General features: G+C 33.7%; 2 protein-coding genes across 3 annotated transcripts; one reads left to right on the forward strand and one right to left on the reverse strand.

The window, feature by feature from the left end:
* Positions 1-64: 64 nt before the first annotated feature.
* Positions 65-20,758, reverse strand: PolE1 (DNA polymerase epsilon catalytic subunit 1). Its single transcript, XM_085189144.1, has 41 exons — positions 20,531-20,758; positions 20,314-20,437; positions 20,012-20,230; positions 19,606-19,835; positions 18,871-19,191; positions 18,407-18,507; positions 17,968-18,109; positions 17,538-17,670; positions 16,820-16,933; positions 16,171-16,345; positions 15,649-15,916; positions 14,809-14,918; positions 14,331-14,449; positions 13,619-13,758; positions 12,927-13,109; positions 12,559-12,677; positions 12,113-12,231; positions 11,435-11,958; positions 10,939-11,170; positions 10,420-10,596; positions 9,763-9,927; positions 9,358-9,445; positions 8,990-9,114; positions 8,397-8,629; positions 8,096-8,221; positions 7,748-7,841; positions 7,138-7,319; positions 6,560-6,756; positions 5,594-5,744; positions 5,078-5,233; positions 4,192-4,324; positions 3,829-3,901; positions 3,466-3,610; positions 2,845-3,029; positions 2,402-2,526; positions 2,015-2,089; positions 1,759-1,916; positions 1,228-1,390; positions 752-924; positions 450-582; positions 65-269 (listed from the first exon to the last, which is right to left on the reverse strand). The coding sequence occupies exons 1-41, from the start codon at positions 20,611-20,613 to the stop codon at positions 102-104; spliced, it is 6,681 nt and encodes a 2,226-aa protein (XP_085045270.1). The 5' UTR covers positions 20,614-20,758; the 3' UTR covers positions 65-101.
* Positions 20,759-21,140: 382 nt separating this feature from the next.
* Gle1 (Gle1 RNA export mediator) lies at positions 21,141-23,441 on the forward strand. Of its 2 annotated transcripts, none has more exons than XM_085189033.1 (2): positions 21,141-21,256; positions 21,337-23,441. In XM_085189033.1, exon 2 carries the CDS (start codon positions 21,366-21,368, stop codon positions 23,295-23,297), a length of 1,932 nt encoding a protein of 643 aa, XP_085045159.1. In that variant the 5' UTR covers positions 21,141-21,256; positions 21,337-21,365; the 3' UTR covers positions 23,298-23,441. The 2 variants fall into 2 exon arrangements, with proteins under 2 accessions (XP_085045159.1, XP_085045160.1); XM_085189034.1 differs by having other exon boundaries at positions 21,153-21,223.
* The last annotated feature ends 435 nt before the right edge of the window (positions 23,442-23,876 follow it).

The raw sequence follows: 23,876 nt of genomic DNA on the forward strand, positions 1-23,876 counted from the left end.
TATGGTGCAATATTTCGGGATTTGTGCAGTCATAAATCGTAAGAATATAAAAAAAACAATAAAAAATATTCAAAATGATTTAATTTTATAATTACACTATATCACATATTGTTCATATTAAATTCAATGAGCTCCATCAGTAATGGCATCTTGTAATATTCTGCTATAGTTTTGAATGTGGCCAGCTGAGTGTGAATCTCTTTCACGGACACTATGAGGGAGAAGTCTCCCGCGCAGTCACATACTGTTGAGAGATTCTCTCTTTTTACCTATAAAATAAATTCTGTATTAGTTATGAAAGAAAATATTTCAAAAACAATATAAATAATTAAAAACAAAAAAAAAATTGTTACACGTATATCGGATGTGCCTATTTCAATACGTTTGTAGGTTTCTGTTACACTCATTGATTTAAAAAAAAATACAAAAGATACCTAAATATAATTTACCTGGTGACATCTCGAGCACGCGAGGTCCTGAAGCGTGTGCGTCATAGCTCGTCGGTTTAACGTCTCTATTAACCTCCATTCCAATTCTTGATTTTCATATGCCGTGCCGCACGTGGGGCACAAACAAACTGGCCTGTAAGAAATATTCTTATAGAGGTTTTGAACACCACATTCTTAGTTTGATATGTGGGTGTGTGATCACAACTCATAATGTCTGAGAGTCACGTTTATCATTGTCAGTCAGTCATGTCCTAATAAACATTTGTTTTAAGCTTCAATCGACTGTCAGTATTAGTACTTACGGGTCGGAGTGCGTGTGTGTGTCGCGGCACAGGTCCAGGTCCCGGCAGTGGTTGCACACCTTGCAGATGACCTCCCCGAGCACGCAGGAGGCGCACGGCGAACGCCACTCTGCCGCAGGACTGAATTCACCTACGTTGATTAGACGGAGTAAGTTTCGTCGTAGTAGAGTGACCTGCGGTAGAGATAATATTTTTTAGATATATATGATGTATTAACAAATAAATAGCTAAGCTATAAGCTAGAGCTAGAAATAAAAAACTTGTACACAAAAACTATTTAGTATATTTTATATTTATAATACACATTAATCAGATATAAAAAAGATGAATATAGTTGGCAAGGGTGGACTTGTCTCTCATAGAAGCTAATTAAATATATCCAGTCAACAGTATGTCAAAGGTATGAGAAAAAGTAAAAAAAATAGTTTTGAGTTCTAGTCTTATACCAACCTCTTTCTTCTAGTTCTTATACTAACCTCTTGTTCCACCCCTTCGTCCAAAGCAAGCACTCTACACAACGCGTTGACAAACAGCAGCGCGGGCGTGACGTCACTGAGCGCGTCTGTCCGCAGGCCGGCTTGGGGACCGATGTCCTCCAATTTCAGAGTCGGCATGCGACGGTTGATTTTTTCTGTCATTCTGATTTAAAAAAGTATTTAATTATAATTGGGGTATTTTGTAAAGAAATGAGAACGAAACCGACGTCGAAATGATCGGTTTCATTGCCATTGAATGATGAAATGAATTTCCAATTGAAAGAATGAATGATGAAATTCCATTTCGACAATGGAATGTTTCCCATACCCTTGGTAGTATATAGAGTAGCATATTTTCGTTGTATAAAATGATAATTATTGTACCTTACAATCGAGTAGGAAATAATATTATAGTGATGTTTTTGTGTATTATTAATTTTTAAATAACATATTAAGTTTAAATTAGTTTTTGGTTTTCTTTCGGCTTTCCGTCTGTAGCTGACGTAACTTGTACATTAATATAGTACTTACTGAAACAACTTCTGAGCTATATCCCCACTCAGCATAGCAGCTAGACGCTCTGGGTGGGAATGAGCGGCGCTGAGGAAGCCCGCCACTGCGGCAGTGAAGGCGTCGCGCACTGGCACCGGCATACTTTGTGAGAGGTTCCATTGCATTGTTACTGCACCCTGTAATAAGTATACATTTAATTAGCCGTCGTGGCGAAGTGGTACAAAGGTGTGAGTGGTTTCTGAAATTTGGAATTTTTAGATTTTATAATTCTTACCTCTTCCTCAGATTCTTCTTCATTAGTTGGTATCTGTGATGATCCTACTTCCACTAATCCTGATGGCAACTTTCCCTGCAAATATGTAAAATTTTTAAGTAAGATAATTTTCTTTACATAAGTAAAGTAGTATGATCCCAATTAAATTAATAGTAGGAACGCAAGTGTCTTAATGGGGGATAAAAAAAAGACAACACCATGCAATAGTATACACGTAAAGTAAAGAAAATCTGTGATACTAATTGTATCGAGAAGAAGCTAAAGTAGAGTATATGTACTACTTTAGGAAATTTTTGTTACATTGTTACAAGCTGCTAAGAAATTTACAAATCTTAATTAATACTTTAATAATATTAAGAAATGTTCATACGAAAAAAAACATATTACCTCAATCCCCGCGAAATTAGCTTCATCTAACCACAACAAGTATGACCAGCATTGCTTGTAGCGGATGTCTATACCGTGGAACAGTTCTTTATTTCTTATACTTTGGACGACGAATTCGACGTAACCTAAAAATATTGATTGATTTAAATATCATTGACGCTGTATTGGAGCCGTTTAGTCAACTATGCTAATCTTTTTCTTTTTTGCTTAACGCTTTACCCGCATAGCAGGGTAGGCAAAGAGAACATAGTGGTAAGACGCTTCGTTCTCCACTTTCCGCCGAATGTTCGAAGCATTACATAGTGAGAGACGGAATTTAATGACTGAACCCACAGCCGTCATGTTACAGTCAAACGCATGTGCCCTTGCGCGATGATGACCTCAATATACATATTATTATTAATCAAAATCTCTTTAAAACTTAAAAAAACCAAAATAAATACCAATCCCATCCAACACAGCGTTCTTCTTAGTATGCAGTATGATTCTATTGAAATCTGCAAATACTATTTGAGAGCCGAGCCTCTTGAATTCCGCTACCAACATAAGGAACAGTTTCTTCATTAGGTTGTATAGAGTGCGACGGAGAGCAGGATCATAGAGGAGAGAAGTGGGGGTTTTTAGCCATCTGAAATATTATTATTATTTCTTATTTGTATCCTGCATATAACAGGATAGGCAGAGGGAATCTAAATGTTAAGATTTAGACTGTTCCGCACGGATGCAAAATTTTCTAGATATTGTGTGTTGAATGACGGAGCCCTACGTCGCACTTTGTCTTGTTACCGTAACAAAGAAATGAAAATATAATATTACCATAGTAATTCTTTACCCCGAGCAGGAATCGATTTCACTATTGTACGGTTTACAGCAACACGCCAAACCTGCCTAAGATGGCCTCCGTAATGTTATTTTATGTTACGTTCTATTACAATGCTACAAAAAACTATAAATATTAAAATTTATTTATTATATTAGTATTAAAAACAAAGTAACAATAAACATAAAATATAAAGGCGAAATAATAATATAATATGATATAAATTAATAATAAAAATAAATACCTATAAAAGTGTGATATCTGGAAATCAGCAAAAATGTTTTTATACTGTGTGACGTCACGTAACCACGAAGCTATCATTGTCCTTAGTATCTTAAAGGCGGCGCTACATTGAGCCGTCTCGTCGTAGGTTTCAGTTGCATTTGTACCTATAAAAGAATACAATTCAGAATAAATAGATGGACACATTTTTTTTGGTTCACGTTTTATCCTGACAGCAGTATAGGCATGAAGAACTGAGTGTCAAATCACTTGTCACCGCTAGCGAAATTCGAAACACTACATGTTTTTACGGCACTCAACCCTCGACTATGGCAATTTGTATAAACAAATCCTATAGAGGAGCAAGATTTCACGAATAACTCACCAGTAGACGCCATTACATCTTGAATATTCGCATGTTGAGCGCCAAATGACGTCGCTACACTTGTGCCTTCAACCTGAAATATAGAAATTGAATTAACATGGTAAAATTCATAATTTAAAAAAGTTTTTGGTGAATATTCTATTGTGTCTTACTTACACATATAATATCAATTCAAATTAAAATTTTGCTTCAATTATACTACTTCCAATATCATAATGGAAAATGAACGCGGCGTTCAGTTCCGCCACTCAACACGCAATGCTTCCAGAACTCGGTGAAATGTGGAGTGTCTTAACACTAGGTTCCCTTTGCCTACCCCGCTGTGTGCGGGATATAGCGTGAAGCTGATTTATTTATTTATACCTGTAGTATATGATGTGCCTGCAGTAAGGCGCACACGGCGAGGGCGTCGCAGGACAGCGCAACGCACACGCCGTTGTAGGCACCGCTGGCACTGTGACTGCAGCCCGACCACTCCTCTGTTTCACTTACTAATCTGTGGGATTATTTTATTATTATTAGTAAATGTATTTTAGTCTCAGTCTATATATAAACAAATGTTTAGGAGGCAATTATTGTCTATCTATATTATTATACCCTATAAATAAAAAAAACAACTTTATGCTTTTGTTAAGAAAATGTATAAAAATTGTAAAGATAAGAATTACAGAGATGTTAACAACATAAATAAGTTGTAACAAGCATATAAGAATTTCAACGTAGCTTTTCATAGCGACGTTTTGAACGTAGCAAGTTCAAATCCCGCTACGTTCAAAATTTTATATGTTTTCTTAATAAGAATTTCTCTTTCCTAAGTGTAGAATAACACTTTAAAAATGTTAAAAAAAAGCTTTATACTCTGTCTCATTCTAAAGGAAAAATTCGCATTTCAAAGAGAAACAGTGTTAGAACACTGAATTTCTCATTATTGGTATAAAATACGAAATGCTTCAATATTTGTGCTCTATTAAAAGTTGGTCACTGTGAAAAAGTCATGTACATATAAATAGTTATCTACAATGATGTAATTTCACGTTCCACATACTAATATACTACAGTTGACGAATAGTGGCCGACCCCAAGTTAGGTTGTCTCAACTTTTGCGGATTGTTGATTTGGAACAGAAACACTAACATCAAATCTGCGCAGCCATCTTCGGCTAACTTCAAGGCGGCCACAAATCGTCAACAATACTGTAATTTCCCTTAAATCTACTCTCACCATACAAAATAAAAAAACAAAACAATACCTATTATCATCAATCTCCCTGCCGCCTAAGTCGGGTCGCTCCAGACTGGAGCACCACAGCACAAAGTTATGTTTGACAAGGTGTCTCGCGTAGAACAGGTCAGCGCCAAACTGTGTTGGATCTGCCGCCGTATTGCCTAGCGGCAAGTGGAAATATCTAGGGGAATATATAGGATTTATGATTTTTATAAAGGAAATTATTATAAAAAAAATAACTTTTATTTTGCGTCTCGCTGAATCCCGCAAATAGTAGGGTAAACAGAGAGAATCGTAGTGTAAGATACTCTATCACCACTGCCGCCTTCGAGACATTGCGTGTCTTATTAGTCCAGAGTAAAGTGAAATTAAATACTTATATTTTCATAAATTTAAGTAGTTGAAGAAGTACCATGTAGTTGGTTAATTATTTCAGCGATTATTAGAGGCGTAGCTTTGGATCCCCATACTGACTTTGACATTATATGTTCAAATTAGTATATATTTAATGTATTCATTATTTTTTGAGGTAGTAATTCACCTGCACTGCTCAATAGTAAGGTCCAACACAGATTGTAGATTCAAATAATGTCGAACAATAGCTCGTGCGCCCACACGCTGCCACTCCAGCGTGCTGTACAGTGTTTCTACGTCGCGCACGTGTAACGCGACTAGCGGGAACTCTGATAGACCTGTGAGGGATGGATTATTATTAGGAAAAATATTAATTAATAGCTAGCTTAAAATGTAGGAAAATGTACGGAAATTTTAGAATAAGTTAATTATTGTATATTTTTAAATTAAAAAACCTTTATGCATATTTCAATATCTCGAATATTGCATAGTTCTTTCTTTATATCTTGTAATTTGCCTATTCTTCGGAGGAAATTGATTCTGCAGGAAATTGATCATTTGATTATGAGTACATCTATAGCATATATGCCTGCTGTGTGTAGGATGCAGCGTGAAGCTGAACATTTCAAATTTATGCTGTCCTACAAGGACATTTATCTATATATATAAAATCGAAAGGTCACTCACTCATCACGAAATCTCAGAAACTACATGTAGTAGGAATCTGAAATTTTGCATAGGAGTTACTTATAGGACGTAGGTGCTCGCTAAGACGGGAATTTGCAATATTCGACTTCTAAGGGGTTGTTTTTGGGGTTGAAAGTTTGTATGAAACTTCGTTTCTAATGACATTTGTCTTTGTCATTCGTTACTAAATGCTAGGAGTCTCAAATTTTGCATAAACGTCACTAGGACGTAGTCATGGAGACAGAAATTAATAATAACATAGTTCACGCGGGTGTAACCGTGAGCGGGCCGCTAGTTTTTTATAAATGCCACAAGAGCGGTTTTTGCATTCCGATTATAGGAATACATATTCTTGACATTGACCAAATAATTGATTATCAACTGAAACATCCGCAACACCACGTCCAAATACCAGTACAACAGAAAACAAAACCTCCACCAACATTCTGTCACCCTGGTAGCTCACCCGGCATCAGCGCCACGAGCGCACCGGGGGACAGTGCGGCCTGAAGCACCACCACGGTGGGGCCGCACCGCTCGTCCTTGTAGCGTTGCAGCGCTCGCTGCACGCCGCGCCAAATGGTACGCCCCTCGGTCTCCACCACCACCTCCCACGTCATGTCGGCGCTCGGTAATGTAGCTTCTTCTGTGCCCAGGTTTATTCTGAAATTGTGGGATATAATTTATGTTGACAAATATAGTATTTAAATTACGGATAGTGGTGGTGGCTTTATGTTCATTTTACTATTGAAATTTGCTTGCATAAGTCTATTTGAATAATGATTATTTTTAAGCCTTTGTGGTGGAGTGGTACTGTGTCTGACTGGTGGTCCTCCTTAACCTTATTTAATCGTAAACGTCATTTGATTTTTAGCTGTAATTGTGATACTTGGGGGGTTTGATTCCCACTCGAGGAAAAGTTTATGTTGTAAAATATCCTCATACTTTTGTCTAGTTAGGGAAAGGCAAGGCATTCATTAAGTGACGGACAAAAAATTAGACATGTGTGATCCGTAGAAAATAAATTATAAAAAAATCACATACTTAGCCGTCCTTTCAGCAGAGTATAATGTATTCATATTCGGAACTTGGTTCGTTTTAACAGTGTCTTGTACGAAGATGTACCCTCGTTTGACGGGACCCAGTATGAGTGACCACATGCTACGAGAGGAACTGGGGGCCGAATGTTGGTATAGGAATATATGCTTAATTGGTGATACACCATCCTGGAGTATAAAAAATTTAATTGATTGCTTTAAATTGTTTCAAAACAAATTAAAAAGTCAAAAATTACTTATTTCAAAAACTAGACCAGATTTCAGGACAGAGATCAGTGGCCCATTGTGCGCTGTACAGCATATCACTGTAGGCTCGATGGTTGTGGATTAGATTCCCATTTGGGGGAATGAATTATTTTCATTTTTAGTCCTGGTAACAAGCAGGGGGCAACATTGAGTTCACTTAACACGCGATATCATAGAAAATTGAGCAGTGCGTTAGGAATGGAGTACACTAACACTAAGTTCCCTTTGACCACTCTATATACTTGATACAGCATAAATCTAAAAAAAGATAAGATCTTATAAAATTAGTAATATTTTTAAACAATTTATTAATACCGCTTCTGTTATTAAATTATATTTTTTTTACATACCTGTTTTTGTAAATAAGGTTGATACGCAACACTTTTAAACTGTAATTGATTAAGTGTGAAACTATCCATGTTGTTAGAGCCAAACTGGACCAACCTACAAAAGAATATAATTAAATATTACCGGGTTTAGCTATATATATATTAAAATAAATTTAGTAAAGGTTAAATTAAAAATGGTAAAGCCGTCGTGGCACATTCGAATAGCATCTAACTGCAAACGCGATGGTTGGTTGTTTTGTTCCTTAATTTTATCGCTGCTCTGCTACATAAAGTGAAACTTTAAATTTCGCAACTTAGCGCGCAATGTTTTGAAAATAATCATTAATTAACACTTATTTTTTTTCTCACCTTCTCGCCTCTTGCGGGTCCACAACACAAATGCATCCCAGCTGCATGAGCACTTTGAACTCTAAGCTCAATTGCGTTTCGTATATGCCTTCTATTTCTGGCGCTGATAGTTCACTCATTAGTTCCCTGTGGATATTATTATAAGTTATTCTAAATTCATATGGTTTATTTCAGTAAATTTTTATTATAAGAAAAAATATTATTTTAAGCACCTGCACTAGTGTATTGAAATAAAACAACAAATCAGACACAAAAATTTGTATCCACATCTTAATCTAATTAAAGAGCGTGTTATACATACTGGCATCTCTCCCTATACAGACTCTCCGGTACAGTATACTGATACAAATACTGCGCAGGGCGGGCCCTAGGCAGGACCCGCATACACTTCCTCCAGTAGGGCCCGCTGTCAGTGTCACGTGCCACTCTTCTATTCACGTAGAAAATCCGCGGCACAGTCACTTTGATCTGGTGGAGCTCGGACCCAACGAGGGCCCAGAGTTTGAAAAGCCCTGGCTCTGCTGTTTCAGCTACCTGTTGGAATATGACGTTTATTGTCTTTAATTTTTTTATTTATCTTCACGGTGTTTCCAGAACATACCCGGGTAGACAGAGGGAACCTAGCATTAAAGCGAGCTATGGAGTAAGAAAATAGAGTAGAGTAGAGGCTTTCATTACTTCTATTAACACAAAACATTTATTATAAACTATGAATAAGTTTTCGCATTGATTTAGTTTAAAATTAAACATAGCTCTATGAGAGAAAATACATCCCTCCAGTAAAAAGTAATGAGAAGCAATTCCACAAAACAATCTATACTAATATTATAACTGAAAAATTGTTTGTACTTAGTATGTGTTTTGTAAATTTAAGGTATATAAATACAAATATACCTGTATGATTTGCCAAGGTGTATTCAAAAGAGTCCGTTGTGCTCTTCTTATAAACCCTCCTAAAGTATTAGAAGGTCCGGCACCCCTTGATATCATGCTCGTTGACGCGTCTTTGTCCACTCTGCCTGTAAAAATTATTCAACTAGTTACACAAACAAAATCACTAAAATTAATGAGTCGTAGCCTCGCTTTTGAACTTTGGCGTATTATACATTCGGAAAGAAAATAATTAAATAAAAAAAAATAAAAAAATCAAGTAAGTATGAACAATCTATATCTAACTTCAGGCTGGCCACTACTGGTCGACCGACTTTTTAAGATTTCACCAGCTCAAATATTGTTTTTTTTAAATGCAAAGTGGTAGCGACCTCTTTTATTTTTGTTGCGTAGTCCTCGTTGTTCCATCTGCCACATCCATTTTTTCTTCTGAAAAACTATCCACGCTCTTCGCTCTTCCTACAAAACCCGAAAGAATATTTAATGTATAATGGAAAAAATATTTTACTAAATAATTTACGTTTTTAAGGCAAATTCAAAATATTCCTTTTTTTTTATATGAAATAGATCATTAAAAAGAATTACTTGACTATTATTAAAATCTTCTGCTTACAAAAATAACTGTTGCAATATTTAAATGTTGCATTTTTTGGCGGAACCTAACGCTGCGTTTTATCTTACCAGATTGGAGAAATGACAAATTTAAATATAAGAATTTACTAATTTTCTCACATTAATTTACAAAAACAAATTCCTTTAAAACTAATCCAACAAACCTTAGTATTTCCAAATAGTGGTGGAGGTCCCAAAGCTTCTCTCCAAGTGGCAGCTTCTTTCACCGGAGATTCTTCTCTTTTGCGTTTAACGCTGTGAACTATTGGCCTTATCGTAGGCGATGCAGTTTTTTCTTTACCTATATCTTCTATATCCACTTCTGTGTTCTGTGGATTAAAAAGTTATTTTAACTTTACAGTTGTCCTATGTACAGCTGGGTAAGCAGATATAATCAAGTGACAAGAGCTAAGGTTGAGTAGCGGCACCCGACTTTCCGAATTGTTATCAAAGTGGAGCTATCTAAACTATTGTTTATTGTTTACTTGCCTGAAAATAATCAAGAGTAAGAAAAATCTTAAAATCAAGCTAACTTCACTGTAACATTTAACTAATTTGTGGTTTAAAAATATAATATAATATCACTATTTTATGGTGTGTATTTTAATAGTTTACGTATATGGTGTTTTATTAAATACCTTATTATTATTTCTTGTTTAAACGATTAGAATTGTTACATCACGGTGGCCAAAAATCATTGATTATACTGTACTTTAACAAAATGGTGTCACTATAAAAATTAATATTTATTGCATATATGAGTTAAATATCCTATTATGTTATGGGTATTCAACGAATATAACAATTTTCACTTTACTCACTCCGCAAGAATTCTCCTCAGTTTCTTCATCTTCTTCATTGGCTACATCCTTAGACAGCTCTTTTGGTTTAATACTAAACATATCTGTGATTTTACGAGTTTTGTATTTGTCACTTTTTGCTAACATTTTTTTGTGTAACCAATCTGGATATTGGACTCGGGGGACTGGGTTATCCAACTATGAAAAAGCAATATGTGTTTTAATATTCGTAGTATTTTTAGAACAGAGTTAGATTGAGGACTTTAAAATAGAATCAATTATATTTATATAAAAAATCTATTCATCCTTTAATAAAAAAAAACTTTAATAATATAAGAAAATAGCCTCCAGAATTCTGCGACGTGAGGAACGGAAGTGTCTTAATACGAACAAATTGTCTAAACACTAGGTACACAAATTACTACACCTTCCTTGCTGTATACGTGATACAGCGTGAAGTTAAAAAAAAATGCAAATCCTATATAAAAAAAATATACTTTTTAATACAGATTTTAATAAAAAAAATAATTAAAATAGTACCCCTTGTAAAGCAGCGGGTATAGTGATAATCTTCTGTATAGCACCACTCAGCCTCTCAATATAATATGCCCAGTCTAAAACATCTCGTATGTCCACATCCTCCCCAATAGTGCTGTCTTTGAGCCAACGCCGTAAATGGTGGCGTTTAACCGCGGCCGGAGATTGGAAAATGGCGAGAGGTATAGCTCTTTCTGTTACTGGTGCACCATCAGGTTTGCGGGATATTATGAATCTGGATATATGGAGAGAATCATTAAATCAGCTTCATGCATTATCCCGCACACAGCAGGGTAGGCAGAGTCAACCTAGTTTCCAAACTAATTTGCTATTATTTGAACTAATTTGCCTCGTTATCAAAACGGGAAACAAAAATATAAAAAAATTCATTCCCCTGAGTGGGAATCGAACTCACAATCGTTGCGTTTACAGTCGCACGCTTGTGCTCCTGCACCACGGCAACATCTAAATAGCTAACCAATTAAATATATCAACATACCGGCAGGCCAACCCAGCATCCTTAACCATCTGGTCTCCTAAAAACTCCGCCAGCCTCTTAGCAGTGGAAATTGAAGTAGATTTCTGACCGCCGTAATCCTCCAATTTCTTGGACATCGATCTATTTTCTGAGATCAATTCAAACAATTCCGAATCTGGCATATTAGACCCTTTACTATATAAAACATCTAACCAGTAATCAGCTACTTTGGCTACGGCTGCGTAACACGATTTCAAATCATTGCCTTTAAGAAAAGCCTCAAATACAGAAGATTGGAATATTTTAATAAGTTGCAGTTCTCCGCGGCGTTTAACTTCGAATCCTTTTAATTCGGCTAAGGAACCGTCGAAGTTGAATACTGCGTATCGTTTCTTTAGCTTTTTGCCTTCTTCTTTGGAAGCCGGTAGCACCATGGCGAGATAAGGCCCGTCTACTTCAAAGAAAATAGAATTCTCTGATCGCTTCTCGTATTTCTTTTCTGCGCGATCAACTAATTCGTAATACTGATCGTTTGTGAAATAATCCTACAAAAATAAGATATATTTTTTATTCAATTCAAAAGATTCGATATAACCGATTGATTTAAAAAAGTATTGTAGTTGGGGTTGCGTGTATATATGTAATTTATAAAACCAAAAATTTTACATGATATAAAATAGTTTATAAAAATGATATTACCTTGACCATAGCGTTTAAAACAGCATTTGGAAATGAAACATTAATTTTCTTCTTTTTCTGGTGCGTGGTGTGAATGGTAACATTTTCAGGGAATGATGACGGTAGTATGCACCAGATTCCTATAAAAAAAATATAATCATTAATAGGAAACGAACTTTTGCGCGCTAATTTGTTTATTTCGCTACTTTAAGTACCGTACCGAGTTTAAAACGTAATTTTAAAAAAGGACGAATAATTTTATAAACGGGCATCCAATTACATTCAAGGGTTTTAAGTTTGAATCCCACATAGATGGATTTTTGACATAAAATATTTTTATTTTCCTTGGTCAACTAAGACAAGAGAACATGTTAGATTCTATCATACACGCAGAACTTTGAAGATAAAAAAATATATAAATATTGAAACAAATAAGAGAATATTTAAATTAATTAAACCATACATACCGTCTGTATCTAACTCTAGTGGTCGACCAACTTGTTCAATGATCTCTCGCGCACGCATTATGATGTTAGCACCAGTGTAACACACTATACCCGCCATCTCCATACTGTGCCAACGAGCTCTGAAAAAAAATATATTATACAATTTTTTTATATATTTTTAAAGTTCCACACTTGGAAAACAAAATTACTTATTAGGGAAATACATAAAAATTTGAACGCAGCGGGATTTGAACAGTATTGTGTTCGATAACCAGTGGTGTAGGCTATATAGTATTGTATAACTTTTTACTTAATATTTTTCAAGAAATAAATATAATATTATTTTTAAATCCTATATTAAATAAAACTACAAAACTAATATATCTCACCCTCTTCTCATGACGTATCCATAGAAAGAGTTCAAAATACACTTGTGAGCCAATTGCAAGGAATCGTAAAGTACTTCTCTGCTTTTCGCTGATTTTATCTCCGCAGCATCTCCGCTGGCCACCGCTTGAGCTACCATCGATTTAGCTTGTTTATTTAACGCTTTATATTCGTAACGACGGTCTCTGAGAAGGTAATTTGTGAATTAATTGTGGTTTGTATATACTTCTATACTAATATTATAAAGCTGCTTGAATGCGCTCATTTCTGGAACTACTGGCTCGAATTGATTGAGTTGATTGAATAGTCTATCCAACCAGACCTAGTCAGAGGTCACTTCCCTGCACTTAGAATGTGTTACGAGTCATACACATTTAGCAAATTCTGTTTTACCACCAAGGGGCGATATCGTAAGTAAAGGCAAATTGATAAAAATATATATATTTTTTGTAAGATTCACGCTGTGGCAGGGTAAGCAAAGGGATTCTAATACACTGCTCCCCATTTTCCGCGGAATTAGTGGCAGAATTGTGGCCGTTTTGCCTCAACACCAGAGTGAAGATATTAAAATATTTTTAATATTTATTATTGAAAATATTTAATTTTCATTTGTTATTCAAAAGTTTTACTTAAAATGAATTTACAATATATTTAGTTTACTTAATATTACAAAATAATAAAAAAAAATATATACCTGAAAGCTCTTACAGTGTCAACGTAAAACGAATTCTCTTTCTGGCATATAGTAGTGGTGCGTACTTCTGTGCGTGTCACTTTAGTCTTCTTATAGGCAACTTTGCAATAGTCTGCCAGACGTTTCTTTTCGTATGCCGCCTGAAAATATATTGTTAGCATACTCGTGTAAAAGTGGGTAGATTTAGGTGAAAAAGACTATAAAAGCAGTGGAATTGTGTCAAACGGACACATTTGCTTGTAGGCGGAAGCCCTGATTGAAAGGTATCTAGTGTGTAGTGTTTTTATTAAGTGATACATGTCACTAATTGTAATTACGTGGAACCTCTATCCGAGTACGTTGGAAACATATAGACAGTATGTGTTTTATTACACTAAAATATTGAAAATATAATAAAATATTGAAAATATTAAAAATTTAAAAATAGTAAGCCTAGAACCCACACTTCTTAGAATCTTTGTGAGAAGATGATTATACTGTTATTTTTTTAACTGTACTCTATTTCTCGCATGTAGGGGGCAGAGGCAAAGTAATAAAATACTTCTTTCCTCACTTATAAAACAAATTGCGCAAATTCAACAAGACATTTCGTATTGGGTGACGTTTACAGTCACAGCGCCACGACGATCTCTTTATAGAGGACACTATTCTGAATTAACACTTGAATATGCCGACGGTCATAGTAAATCTTAACTCTAATATGTTATTATACCTGGTCTTCTTTAGGCAACGCGTGAAATGCCCTCGGTGGCCCTCCAGGGTGGAGTGGCGGAAACTTCTCAGTTTCTAACTGTTGTTGAATTCTTTGGTATTCACTTCTCGTTGCAGGTACTAAAAGATTTATTTAACAAAAATATAGATTGGTATTAATAAAATAGGCTTTGACAAATCTTACATGATATTGGCAAAATAATAAACAAATCTTTAGCTTATTATGGATTGAGGCATATTCTATACACCATACAATAGCATACATATCACCAATGATTTAAATACATAGTATGTTCATTCATTTAATATACAGTGTCTGACAAACAACAAAAAGTAATATATGGAGGTTCTAATGTAGAGAGTCTAAACTATTTCTCAAATCTCTTACGGGAATGAGTTAAATAAATAATTTGTCATAACGAATTATAGGCTATTATAATGCATAATAATAAAGTAACATATAATTAATATGTACATACAGAAGTCCCCCCGCCACATCCAGTCCATGTGGCGCTGGCAGTCCGCGCCGGGCCGGTTGTAGTCGCACACAGCGCACGTGCGCGCGCACACCATGGCCGACGGCTGCAGCCTGGCGACGGAAACGAAACGTTTGTAATTTTAATTTTTATAATATTTTACTTTCTATTCTGCGTAAAGGAACTAGAAGGAATCTTGTGTAATCCGTTTCATACATCGTGTGATGAGTGGCGGAGCTTAACGCTGCGCTTTGTCCTGTTACCAAAGCGAGAAAATAAATATTATTCATCCCCATATATTAATAAAACTTGTTAGTTCTATTTATTGATTAAAGATTGCTGTTACAATCGCATTTACAATAAGATGCCTTGTCGCTGCGCTACGAAAGCGTCTAAAATGTTAAAAAGCAATATTTCTAAATAAGTTAATAGGTCCTGCCTAAATTTTATATAAAAAAGGATGCCAAAATACCATGGTGATAGCATCTAAGTAGAATAAATTTTAAAATGATTACCTGTGTTAAATAAAGCTCAGACCTGTTTAAAAATCATAAAGGATCAAATTTTTCATAAAATTTAATAAAAAATTTAATATTTTTCATTAAAAATTAAATAAAAAATTGCCCAAATTATACAATATGTTTAGAATAATTGTAGCATATGTGTTATACTGATGTTTATACATCTATATAAGCTATATTACTGAAGATCTAAATCTGTTTAGTAGTTTTTGCGTGAAAGTCGAACAAACACCCATCTTCACAAACTATCACATTTATTACATCAGTAAGAATATCAAACAACAGTAAAACATATAAAACACTCAAAAAAGTTTCAACTAACCTATTAGTCAAAATAATATTAGGATACATGGCACCCACATCCAAGTGATATATTAACGGATTTTCATCTCTCCTCGGGTGATCCTTCATGTGCTGCAACTTTGTTTTTATGTCTGTACAAACTTCATCAAAATTAGTCACCAGGTCTAATGGTATACCTTCTTCTACCTCTATAGCGTGTTTCATTGTTTTCTCTGTATTCTCCATTAATTTATCTATTGCGGAGGGCACTATTCGGAATTTGCACTTGATATCGGCGCGGAATACGCCTGAAATAAAAATTATTATATAATAAATATTTTTTTGTACAAACTACACAATTAAAGGCCACAAATTATTTAGTATTAAAAATCCCTTCGTGGTCATGTATAAACCAAGCAGTTTTCAATTATTATAAAGTCCCAAGTTTATAATTAGTCATTAGATTAAAAAAATAATCAAAAATAAGAAAAACTATAGTCTAATATACAAAATCCATTTCCCACAATGAACAATCAAACCTACTACCCCATAAAATACACACCCGACTCAAGTGCCTCCACGTGTCCACCCACATAGGTCTCCGTTTCTAAAACATGGCCATCATTGGTCAACTTATTTAATTCTTCAACTTGCTTGTTTGGAAACACTATGTTAGCATGGAACGCTTCCACCATGAGAAGTGACTCGCATAGCGTGCCTGAGCCTTTGCGTAGGATCTGAAATAAAATAATTATTTAATATAATATATATCTGATTGTATTATTTAATATAATCGGGATTCGAACTCACAACGGCACATTCAATATTTAAGCCTTTTTTTTATTACTGGGAAGACTTATTTTTAGCAACAATATTTTTATTTTGTATTGGTGGAACAATAAACAGGTTTTGCAGACAAATGTGTAAGTCTTACCTATTTTCCATTTACTTGAATTCATTTCGTTGCCGTCCTGAAATTAGCCTGAAGATGGTTGCGCTGTTTTTATTTGTGGATATTTCTTACTGTTGATTTGATCTTGATTACTTTGTACTCGAGTGAATAATGCGCAAAAGTTCAGAAAGACTACCTTTAAGACGACCACTACTCTTCGACCGTTCTATACTTAACTACTAATTAACATTTTGATGGAAAATCCAAATAAATTGCATTAATATAATATAAACTCTACAAATTATTTGCATTCACTTACCTCGTCAGGTTCCAATGGTATAATGGTACAAAGGGCGAATATAAACGGATGAACATATTTCATATACAAGTAATATGTAGCTACGGCATCAGACACTGAATAGTTTGACAACACCTGTAATATATTTGTTCTATTTTATATAATGTATTAAAAAGCTCTATAAACAAAACATATTGTTATATACTTTTATTTTTAAATATGCATTGTTTTAAAAAATACGTTAAAAATTTAAAAAACACTCTTCCGAGCACCCCCTCACAGTACGCACCGTCAGGCCTTTTGCATCCGGTTCTTGATCCAATAGCTAAGCGATAGGCACTTAAGATGTTGGTCGAGGCTTTTCGCTATTAAACCGTTAATGGCAACCACTATCGGCACAATGATAGTCGCAATAATAGTCGTAAGAATTCGTGGTTTTTTATTTCCAGACAGGGGTAATATAAATCAAATCAAATCAGCTTCACGCTGTATCCCGCACACGGCAGGGTAGGCAAGAGGAACCTAGTGTTAAAACACTCCGTTACCCACTTTGTGCCGAATTCTTTAGGCATAACGTATTTAGTGGCAGAACTCAACGCCGCGCTTTGCCTCGACACCCGAGCAAAGCAATGGAAATATAAACGTAAATAAATATTTCACTTCTTGGAGTGTGGATCGAACCCACAACCATCGCGTTACAGTCACTCCCTTGTACCGTTGCGCCGCGACGGCCTCTTACCTGTGGCTGTTCAGCTGCCATCCTGCACATATCTTCAGGATCTAACTCCACGGGGTCGTAGCGTAACTTCGCCTTAGCCACAGCCTTAAGACCTTGAGACCCCACTGGCAAATATGAGTCTCTCTTCACCCAACTTTATTAGGAAGATAAAAAAATTAAAAGTTTAATATTGAATAGATTCCGCTTTTCAATTGTTAATACTAAAATTAATAACATTTATGAAAGACCACTTGTTAAAAATATCTGTACCATCATATTATGGTAGACGCATCAAGAAAAAGCATGAGTTCCGCCTTTCAACGCGCAATTCAAATTCATAATTCGACGGAAATTGGGAACCTTGTGAACCTAGTATTAACACTAGGTTCCCAAGTTCCGTCTGCCTACCCTGTGTGCGGAATAAAAGAAAAGATATAATAAATACTATTACCATAAACAATCCATGTGCATAGCCGGGCGACACGCATATGTGCCATCTCTCGCTGTTATCTTACTAAAACCTATTTCCTGCTTCATATCTAACCCCAATATGGCTGCTCTCGCTTCAACAAATGGCCAATCGAAAAAATCACCTAAAAATTATATCAATGATTATTATTTATACAGACTTATACAGTAAATAAACATTTTATAAGTTTTATAAGACAATTCTTAATGGTCCATCCATAAATCACGACACATGTCAACACACACTAACTCTTTTACATCTAGAATTTTTTTGACGAAAACAGCAGTTCCAAAAATGAATTTAGTACATCATATTTTGAAATGTGTATGTAATGAATTTATACACTTTGTCGATTTTGTTGCTGCGACCTTAACAGACGTAATTTATGGATAGCCCCTCAGTTATGTAAAAAAGAAATTACCATTATATGTGACAAATATATGAGGTTTCACATCCATAATATGATCAAAAAACTTCTGAATCAAACCCAATTCATTAAGTTCATTAAATACAATGAATTGTCTGAAAAAAAAATATATGCATTTTATAAATCCTTATTTTTGAAAAATATATTTATAATCTATACTTAAATGGTAAATAACTTTTAATTTTTTTCCATATATACATAGGGTGTGAGTGTCAGTGTTAAAACATTGTATTCCCCACTTTTTGCCAGAATTCAAGGTAATAATACATATTGAATGGCAGGATTCAACACTGCACTTTGTCTTAACCAGGGTTTGGCAATGAAAATAACTGGTGCCTCCAAATAGGAATCAAACCCAAAACCATCATTTTTCTAGTCAGTTCAGTTAATCAATAGGAAAAACTCAATACAAAAATCTATTTTATTAAGCAGTACATAGTAAACAATAAACTGTATACCCTTCAAACTCTGGCTTAGGTGTATATTCAAAGTCCTCCACATCAGTTGAAATAATTTCTCTGTTAGTAATCAAATAGCCCTGACCATCAATCATGTATGAAATCATCATAATTTGATCTGTTTGGGAATCAGGAAACTTCAATGGCAGTTTTGTTGTTTCTATATCAAAAGCTAATACTATAGGATCTGGCCGTTCCAAAATGTCATCCCTCTTAATAAATATAGGTGGTTCAGTTCCTCTACATTTGATTGTATACCAGGTACCGCAAAATATTTTCAAGTCTATCGCCACTCTCACATGGTATGGCACATCATGTTCTCTGTAATGTAATATTTTTTATATGTATGAAAATATGATAACAAATAACCTTAGAATTATTGTGTTAATTTTAAAATAAGTATAATCTTCATTAAACATGATTAAAAAACAATTTTAGTAAGAACTCTTAAGACACTTTGAAAATATAAAAAGTTCTAGGTATTGTTTTCCCAATGGGAACAAATCTTATTATGAGGGAATTGAAGCATAGCCTTTGACTGAGAATGCAACCAACATCCATCAACACAGTGGAATAGATCGTCCATATTTTGACACTCTACTAAGAAGACAACTACATTGAGTTGCAGCATGAAGAAAGAAAAGAAAGTGAGGAATGGAAATTCGAATTTTAGGTCATGTTCCCTTCCTACCCTGTTATATGTAAGATAGTGTGAAACTAAAAAAATAAAGTAACCTCATGTCTAGAATATTATCCACATGGTCAGTAGTTTTCTTTGCATGTTCTATTGCGGCAGCACTACTGAGTGCATTAGTCAACATTTCAGAATAAATTGCATCTTTTTTCTCCCTCTCTTTATTTTTGTTTACTGCTGTCAATATCTCCTTCCTCACTTTCATCATTTCATTTTGTGACATGAAAGATAACTTAATGTATCTCTGTTTTATTCCTGATAGATGGTTAAGCTGAAACAAAAATATTCAATAAATAATAAAAACAAAAAAATATATGTTTGATATATATTGAATCATATCATTGTTTGATGATGAAAATAAACATGCTTTAATATATTATAATCCTATATGAATCATCTAAAACAATGAAATAGGATTATAGTTTAATATTTTTAAAATTATTTTACCAAATCTAAATCTTCTTTTTCAACAACTTCAATCTTGTGTATTGTTCCTGCAAACTTTTTGGACAAGTATTGTATTACTTCCTGCTCACACTCTTTCCTGGCCATCACAAGAAAATAAGGATTAAACATGAGTGATATTTTAAACCTGGATCCATCCATTTCTATGAAGTAATAATCCATTGCAGCAACAAGTCTTTTGTCTTCATCCAAAATTTCAGCCTAAAATTTAGATTAGCATAATGTTTATAAAACAATGTAATGTTTATATAACAACAGCTAAGTGGTATACATAAAAATCATACTGTGTGCATGTTAATTAGATATCCAGTTCTTTCCTTCGCATCTCTAACCCTGTCAAATCCATATTTTGAGTCAATTCTATCATTATCGATAGCTACTCGTAGTCGTGTTTCCGATGATTCTTCCCTATAAATCATACCCTATTAGTATCATATTATGTTAAAGTATAATCATATACTTTAAGAATTAGAAATAGCTGCTAGAAATATATTAAAAAACCTTGGCCCTGAAGAAGATCCAGCTTCTTTTTTATTGAAATCATTTTTCTCTGCCCTGTATTTTCCAGTATTTTGCAGTACCATTTTGTCCAACAAGTAGTAAATAAATGTTTATATAACTAAATGTTTATATTTTATTTAGCATCATTTCTAACAGATCTTTATTTATATAGTCTTATATCAAACAATATAATTCTATAGTAAAAATATAAACCAATTTCAACTGTCGTCTGTCAAGTTGTCAACTTTATTTTAGGTATTTCATATAACTCAATCATTTTTCGCGCCAAAATGTGCATATTACAGATTTTATACAAATATATATATATATATTCTCCCTTCATAAACCTGATTCTTTTGTGTTAAATATTTATAATTGATTAATTTAAATACGGATTACGAATATGTTTGCGGCACGTAAAAATATTATATTTTTTCCAAAACACAATCTTTGCATAAATAAAATAATTTCGGTTAACAATTTCGATTTACAGCAGTATTAGTCCATTTTCAAAAATCAATTAATTAATTGATCGTATTTTAAGATATCGTATTGTCTGTAATAAATACTAAAACTAATTTATCTGCGAGAATTTTAAATAGTCATATTCTCATATAGCAATAATTGTCTGGAAATTGAATTTTGTGTATTGTCAACAAGGCTACTGTCAAGCCTTAGTATTGGAAAATTGCGGTATTTTGATTTGTTTTTGCTTTGTATTAAAGAGTTAAGTTCATCTTACTTTTTATTTTATATTTAAAGAATGATTGTTTAAACTATAATTTTTATTTGTTCTCTTCTCACAGATAAATGATACATAATATTTAAATAAATTATGGAGGACCCGTATTCTTGTATGGATAACCTATCCAAAACCATCAACAAAACTTGTGATATAAATATTTCTGAAACTTTATCAGATTTTGAAAGATTACGTATATCTGCATTGACGAAAGCAGCCGAAATCAGTCCTTTTGTAAATGAAGTAACAATAGGGCCTAGAAGCCCTGGCAAAAAGAAACCTATTGTCAACAAAATGCCGTCTATAAATAATCAAGAGTTTGTAGATTTAATAGAAGACAAACTTGGTGAAGATTTAAGATATACTTTGTTGTTAAAGGAATATGAAGCAAAGCTACAAGACAATTCAGAGGATTTATATAAAAACTTAGTTGAAAAAATGTTTAACACTTATACTGAAACAATGCATCGCTTTTGGAAAAAGCAAAGTGATGATTGTAAAAGAAAAACTTTAGAACTTAGGGCAAGGAAACTACAAATGGCTCAACAATTACAGGATAATGTTAATTTAACATTACTTGAAAATGTTCGACTAGACGAACAAGAGTCCCAAATAATCAACCAACAGACTATTGAAAACATGAATAAGATATTAGAAGAACAAAACAGGGCTACTACACGGTTTGCAGCAATTACTGATAGTCATACTAAAATATGTATATGCTACAATAAAATAAATAATCTTGTTATAATGGAACCACTAGCAGAAAATATTTTAGAGAAATATGCTATAGCAATAAACACAATTGTAGAAAATATAAGTGCCATACTAGACTTTTGTAGAACTGGCACAATCACAGATAAAGAAGTTAAACAATCTGAAATATTGTCATCTAATATTGAAAATATTAGGCAAAAAATAAAGCAAGATTTAGAGGCAGTCAAACAACAAGAATACATGCAGAAACAGAAAGAAGAGGAAGCAAGACTAAGGGACTTAGAGGCAAAAAAAGCAGAGGATGCTATGAAAGTTGAAAAAGCTAATATCAAACAGACTCTTGTAGAACAAGCTAAAAGATCTCAATCAATGTTTTATTCTGAAAAAAATTTTGACTACTTTGAAGAACTCAAAAATTTTTTAGATTTATATGAAAACAGTTATAAAGACTTGTTAGAAAATACAAATTTAAAAAAATTTAGATTTGACTGCCAAAAAGGAGTGAACACTCCAATTAATGCATTATCCTCAGTTAGTGGAGTTCATATTCGAGATAAATATGATAAGCTAGCGAAATTACTCAGAGGAGAAAAAGTACAAGTTTTGGACACATTTGTGATGGCATCACAGCATCCTCAAGGCCTTTATTATTGCACAGCTCTATTAGCCAAAAAAATTGTTCGACAAGGAGAGTTATTAGTTTCCAGTAATCCTGAGGCAGCATTTCCTCTTGCCGCAGTAGCTGTTGCTTTATGGTCACAATTTTCTGATTTTGGTAAATTACTTGAAGCCTATTTTCATAGATATTGTCCTTATTTAGTACCAATGATGTTACCTCAGAAAGAAGGACAAACTGATAAAGAATTTTACATGTCCAGAGGATACACTTACAATGATGAAGGTGTGGTTGAAAAACAAGATAAATTTTTAAAAAGAATGTCTGGCATATTTAGACTTCATTGTGCTATTTGGACAGCGAAAACACCCAGATTTATCAATTCATCAAATCCTTGCAGCTTATGTTTTGGATGGAAGTGGTTAGCATCATTTATTAATCTTAAGCCAGAACCTGATATAAGTGCCACATTATTACATGATTTTTTTATTGTGTGTGGCTCAGAGTTTCTTAAACATTACGGTAAGCAGTGTATAAAAATAATAAAATTAGTTAGTACTGAATATTTATCTATTCTTAATAATATTGATGAAGGTGGACCCAAAAGCAGACTTGAGGTATTCCTTCAAAATGTATTAAAGACTGAGCATATACCCCCGCCAACTGGATTGTTACCACCTCATACTTGGTAATATAATTAATGTTAATTTAAAAATAAAGAAAATAAAATTAGTTGATTTTGCCATGTTTTAACAATAAATATCTGAACATTTTGACATAAACTCATTCTTAATTTATTGTACAATGATAGACATAAAAAGTTTATTATAAAACAATTTGATATTTTTATTTCAATAGTTTCATGACAATAAAAATTCCATTGTGGCAGACACTACAGTGTCTGAGTGGTAATGTGATGTATCTTTGCTATTGTAATATTTTTATTTTGCCACTATGACCAATGAACTAAGTACTTGCTACTTTAATAAGATAAAATTCTGTATTAAATTATAATTAAAGAACTTTTTAAACCTTAACTAGTCTATTAGATATTCTCAGCCTGTAAATATGTAATGTAAAAACTATCTCTGTTTGATCTGTTTGAATCGCTACATGTATTAAGTGGATCAAATGAAAAAAAAATCTTATTAATATGTACATGCAACGACTATAATCAGTCGATTTATAATCTGTATATATTATTTGGGGAACACTGAGTAATTAAACTCTATTTGTGTGATTCTGTACGACATGAAGTGTATTTTCGTTTA

This window comes from Heliconius melpomene, chromosome 8, assembly GCF_056956725.1.
Source record: "Heliconius melpomene rosina isolate 202511_hmr_F chromosome 8, ASM5695672v1, whole genome shotgun sequence".
Lineage (NCBI taxonomy): Eukaryota > Metazoa > Arthropoda > Insecta > Lepidoptera > Nymphalidae > Heliconius > Heliconius melpomene.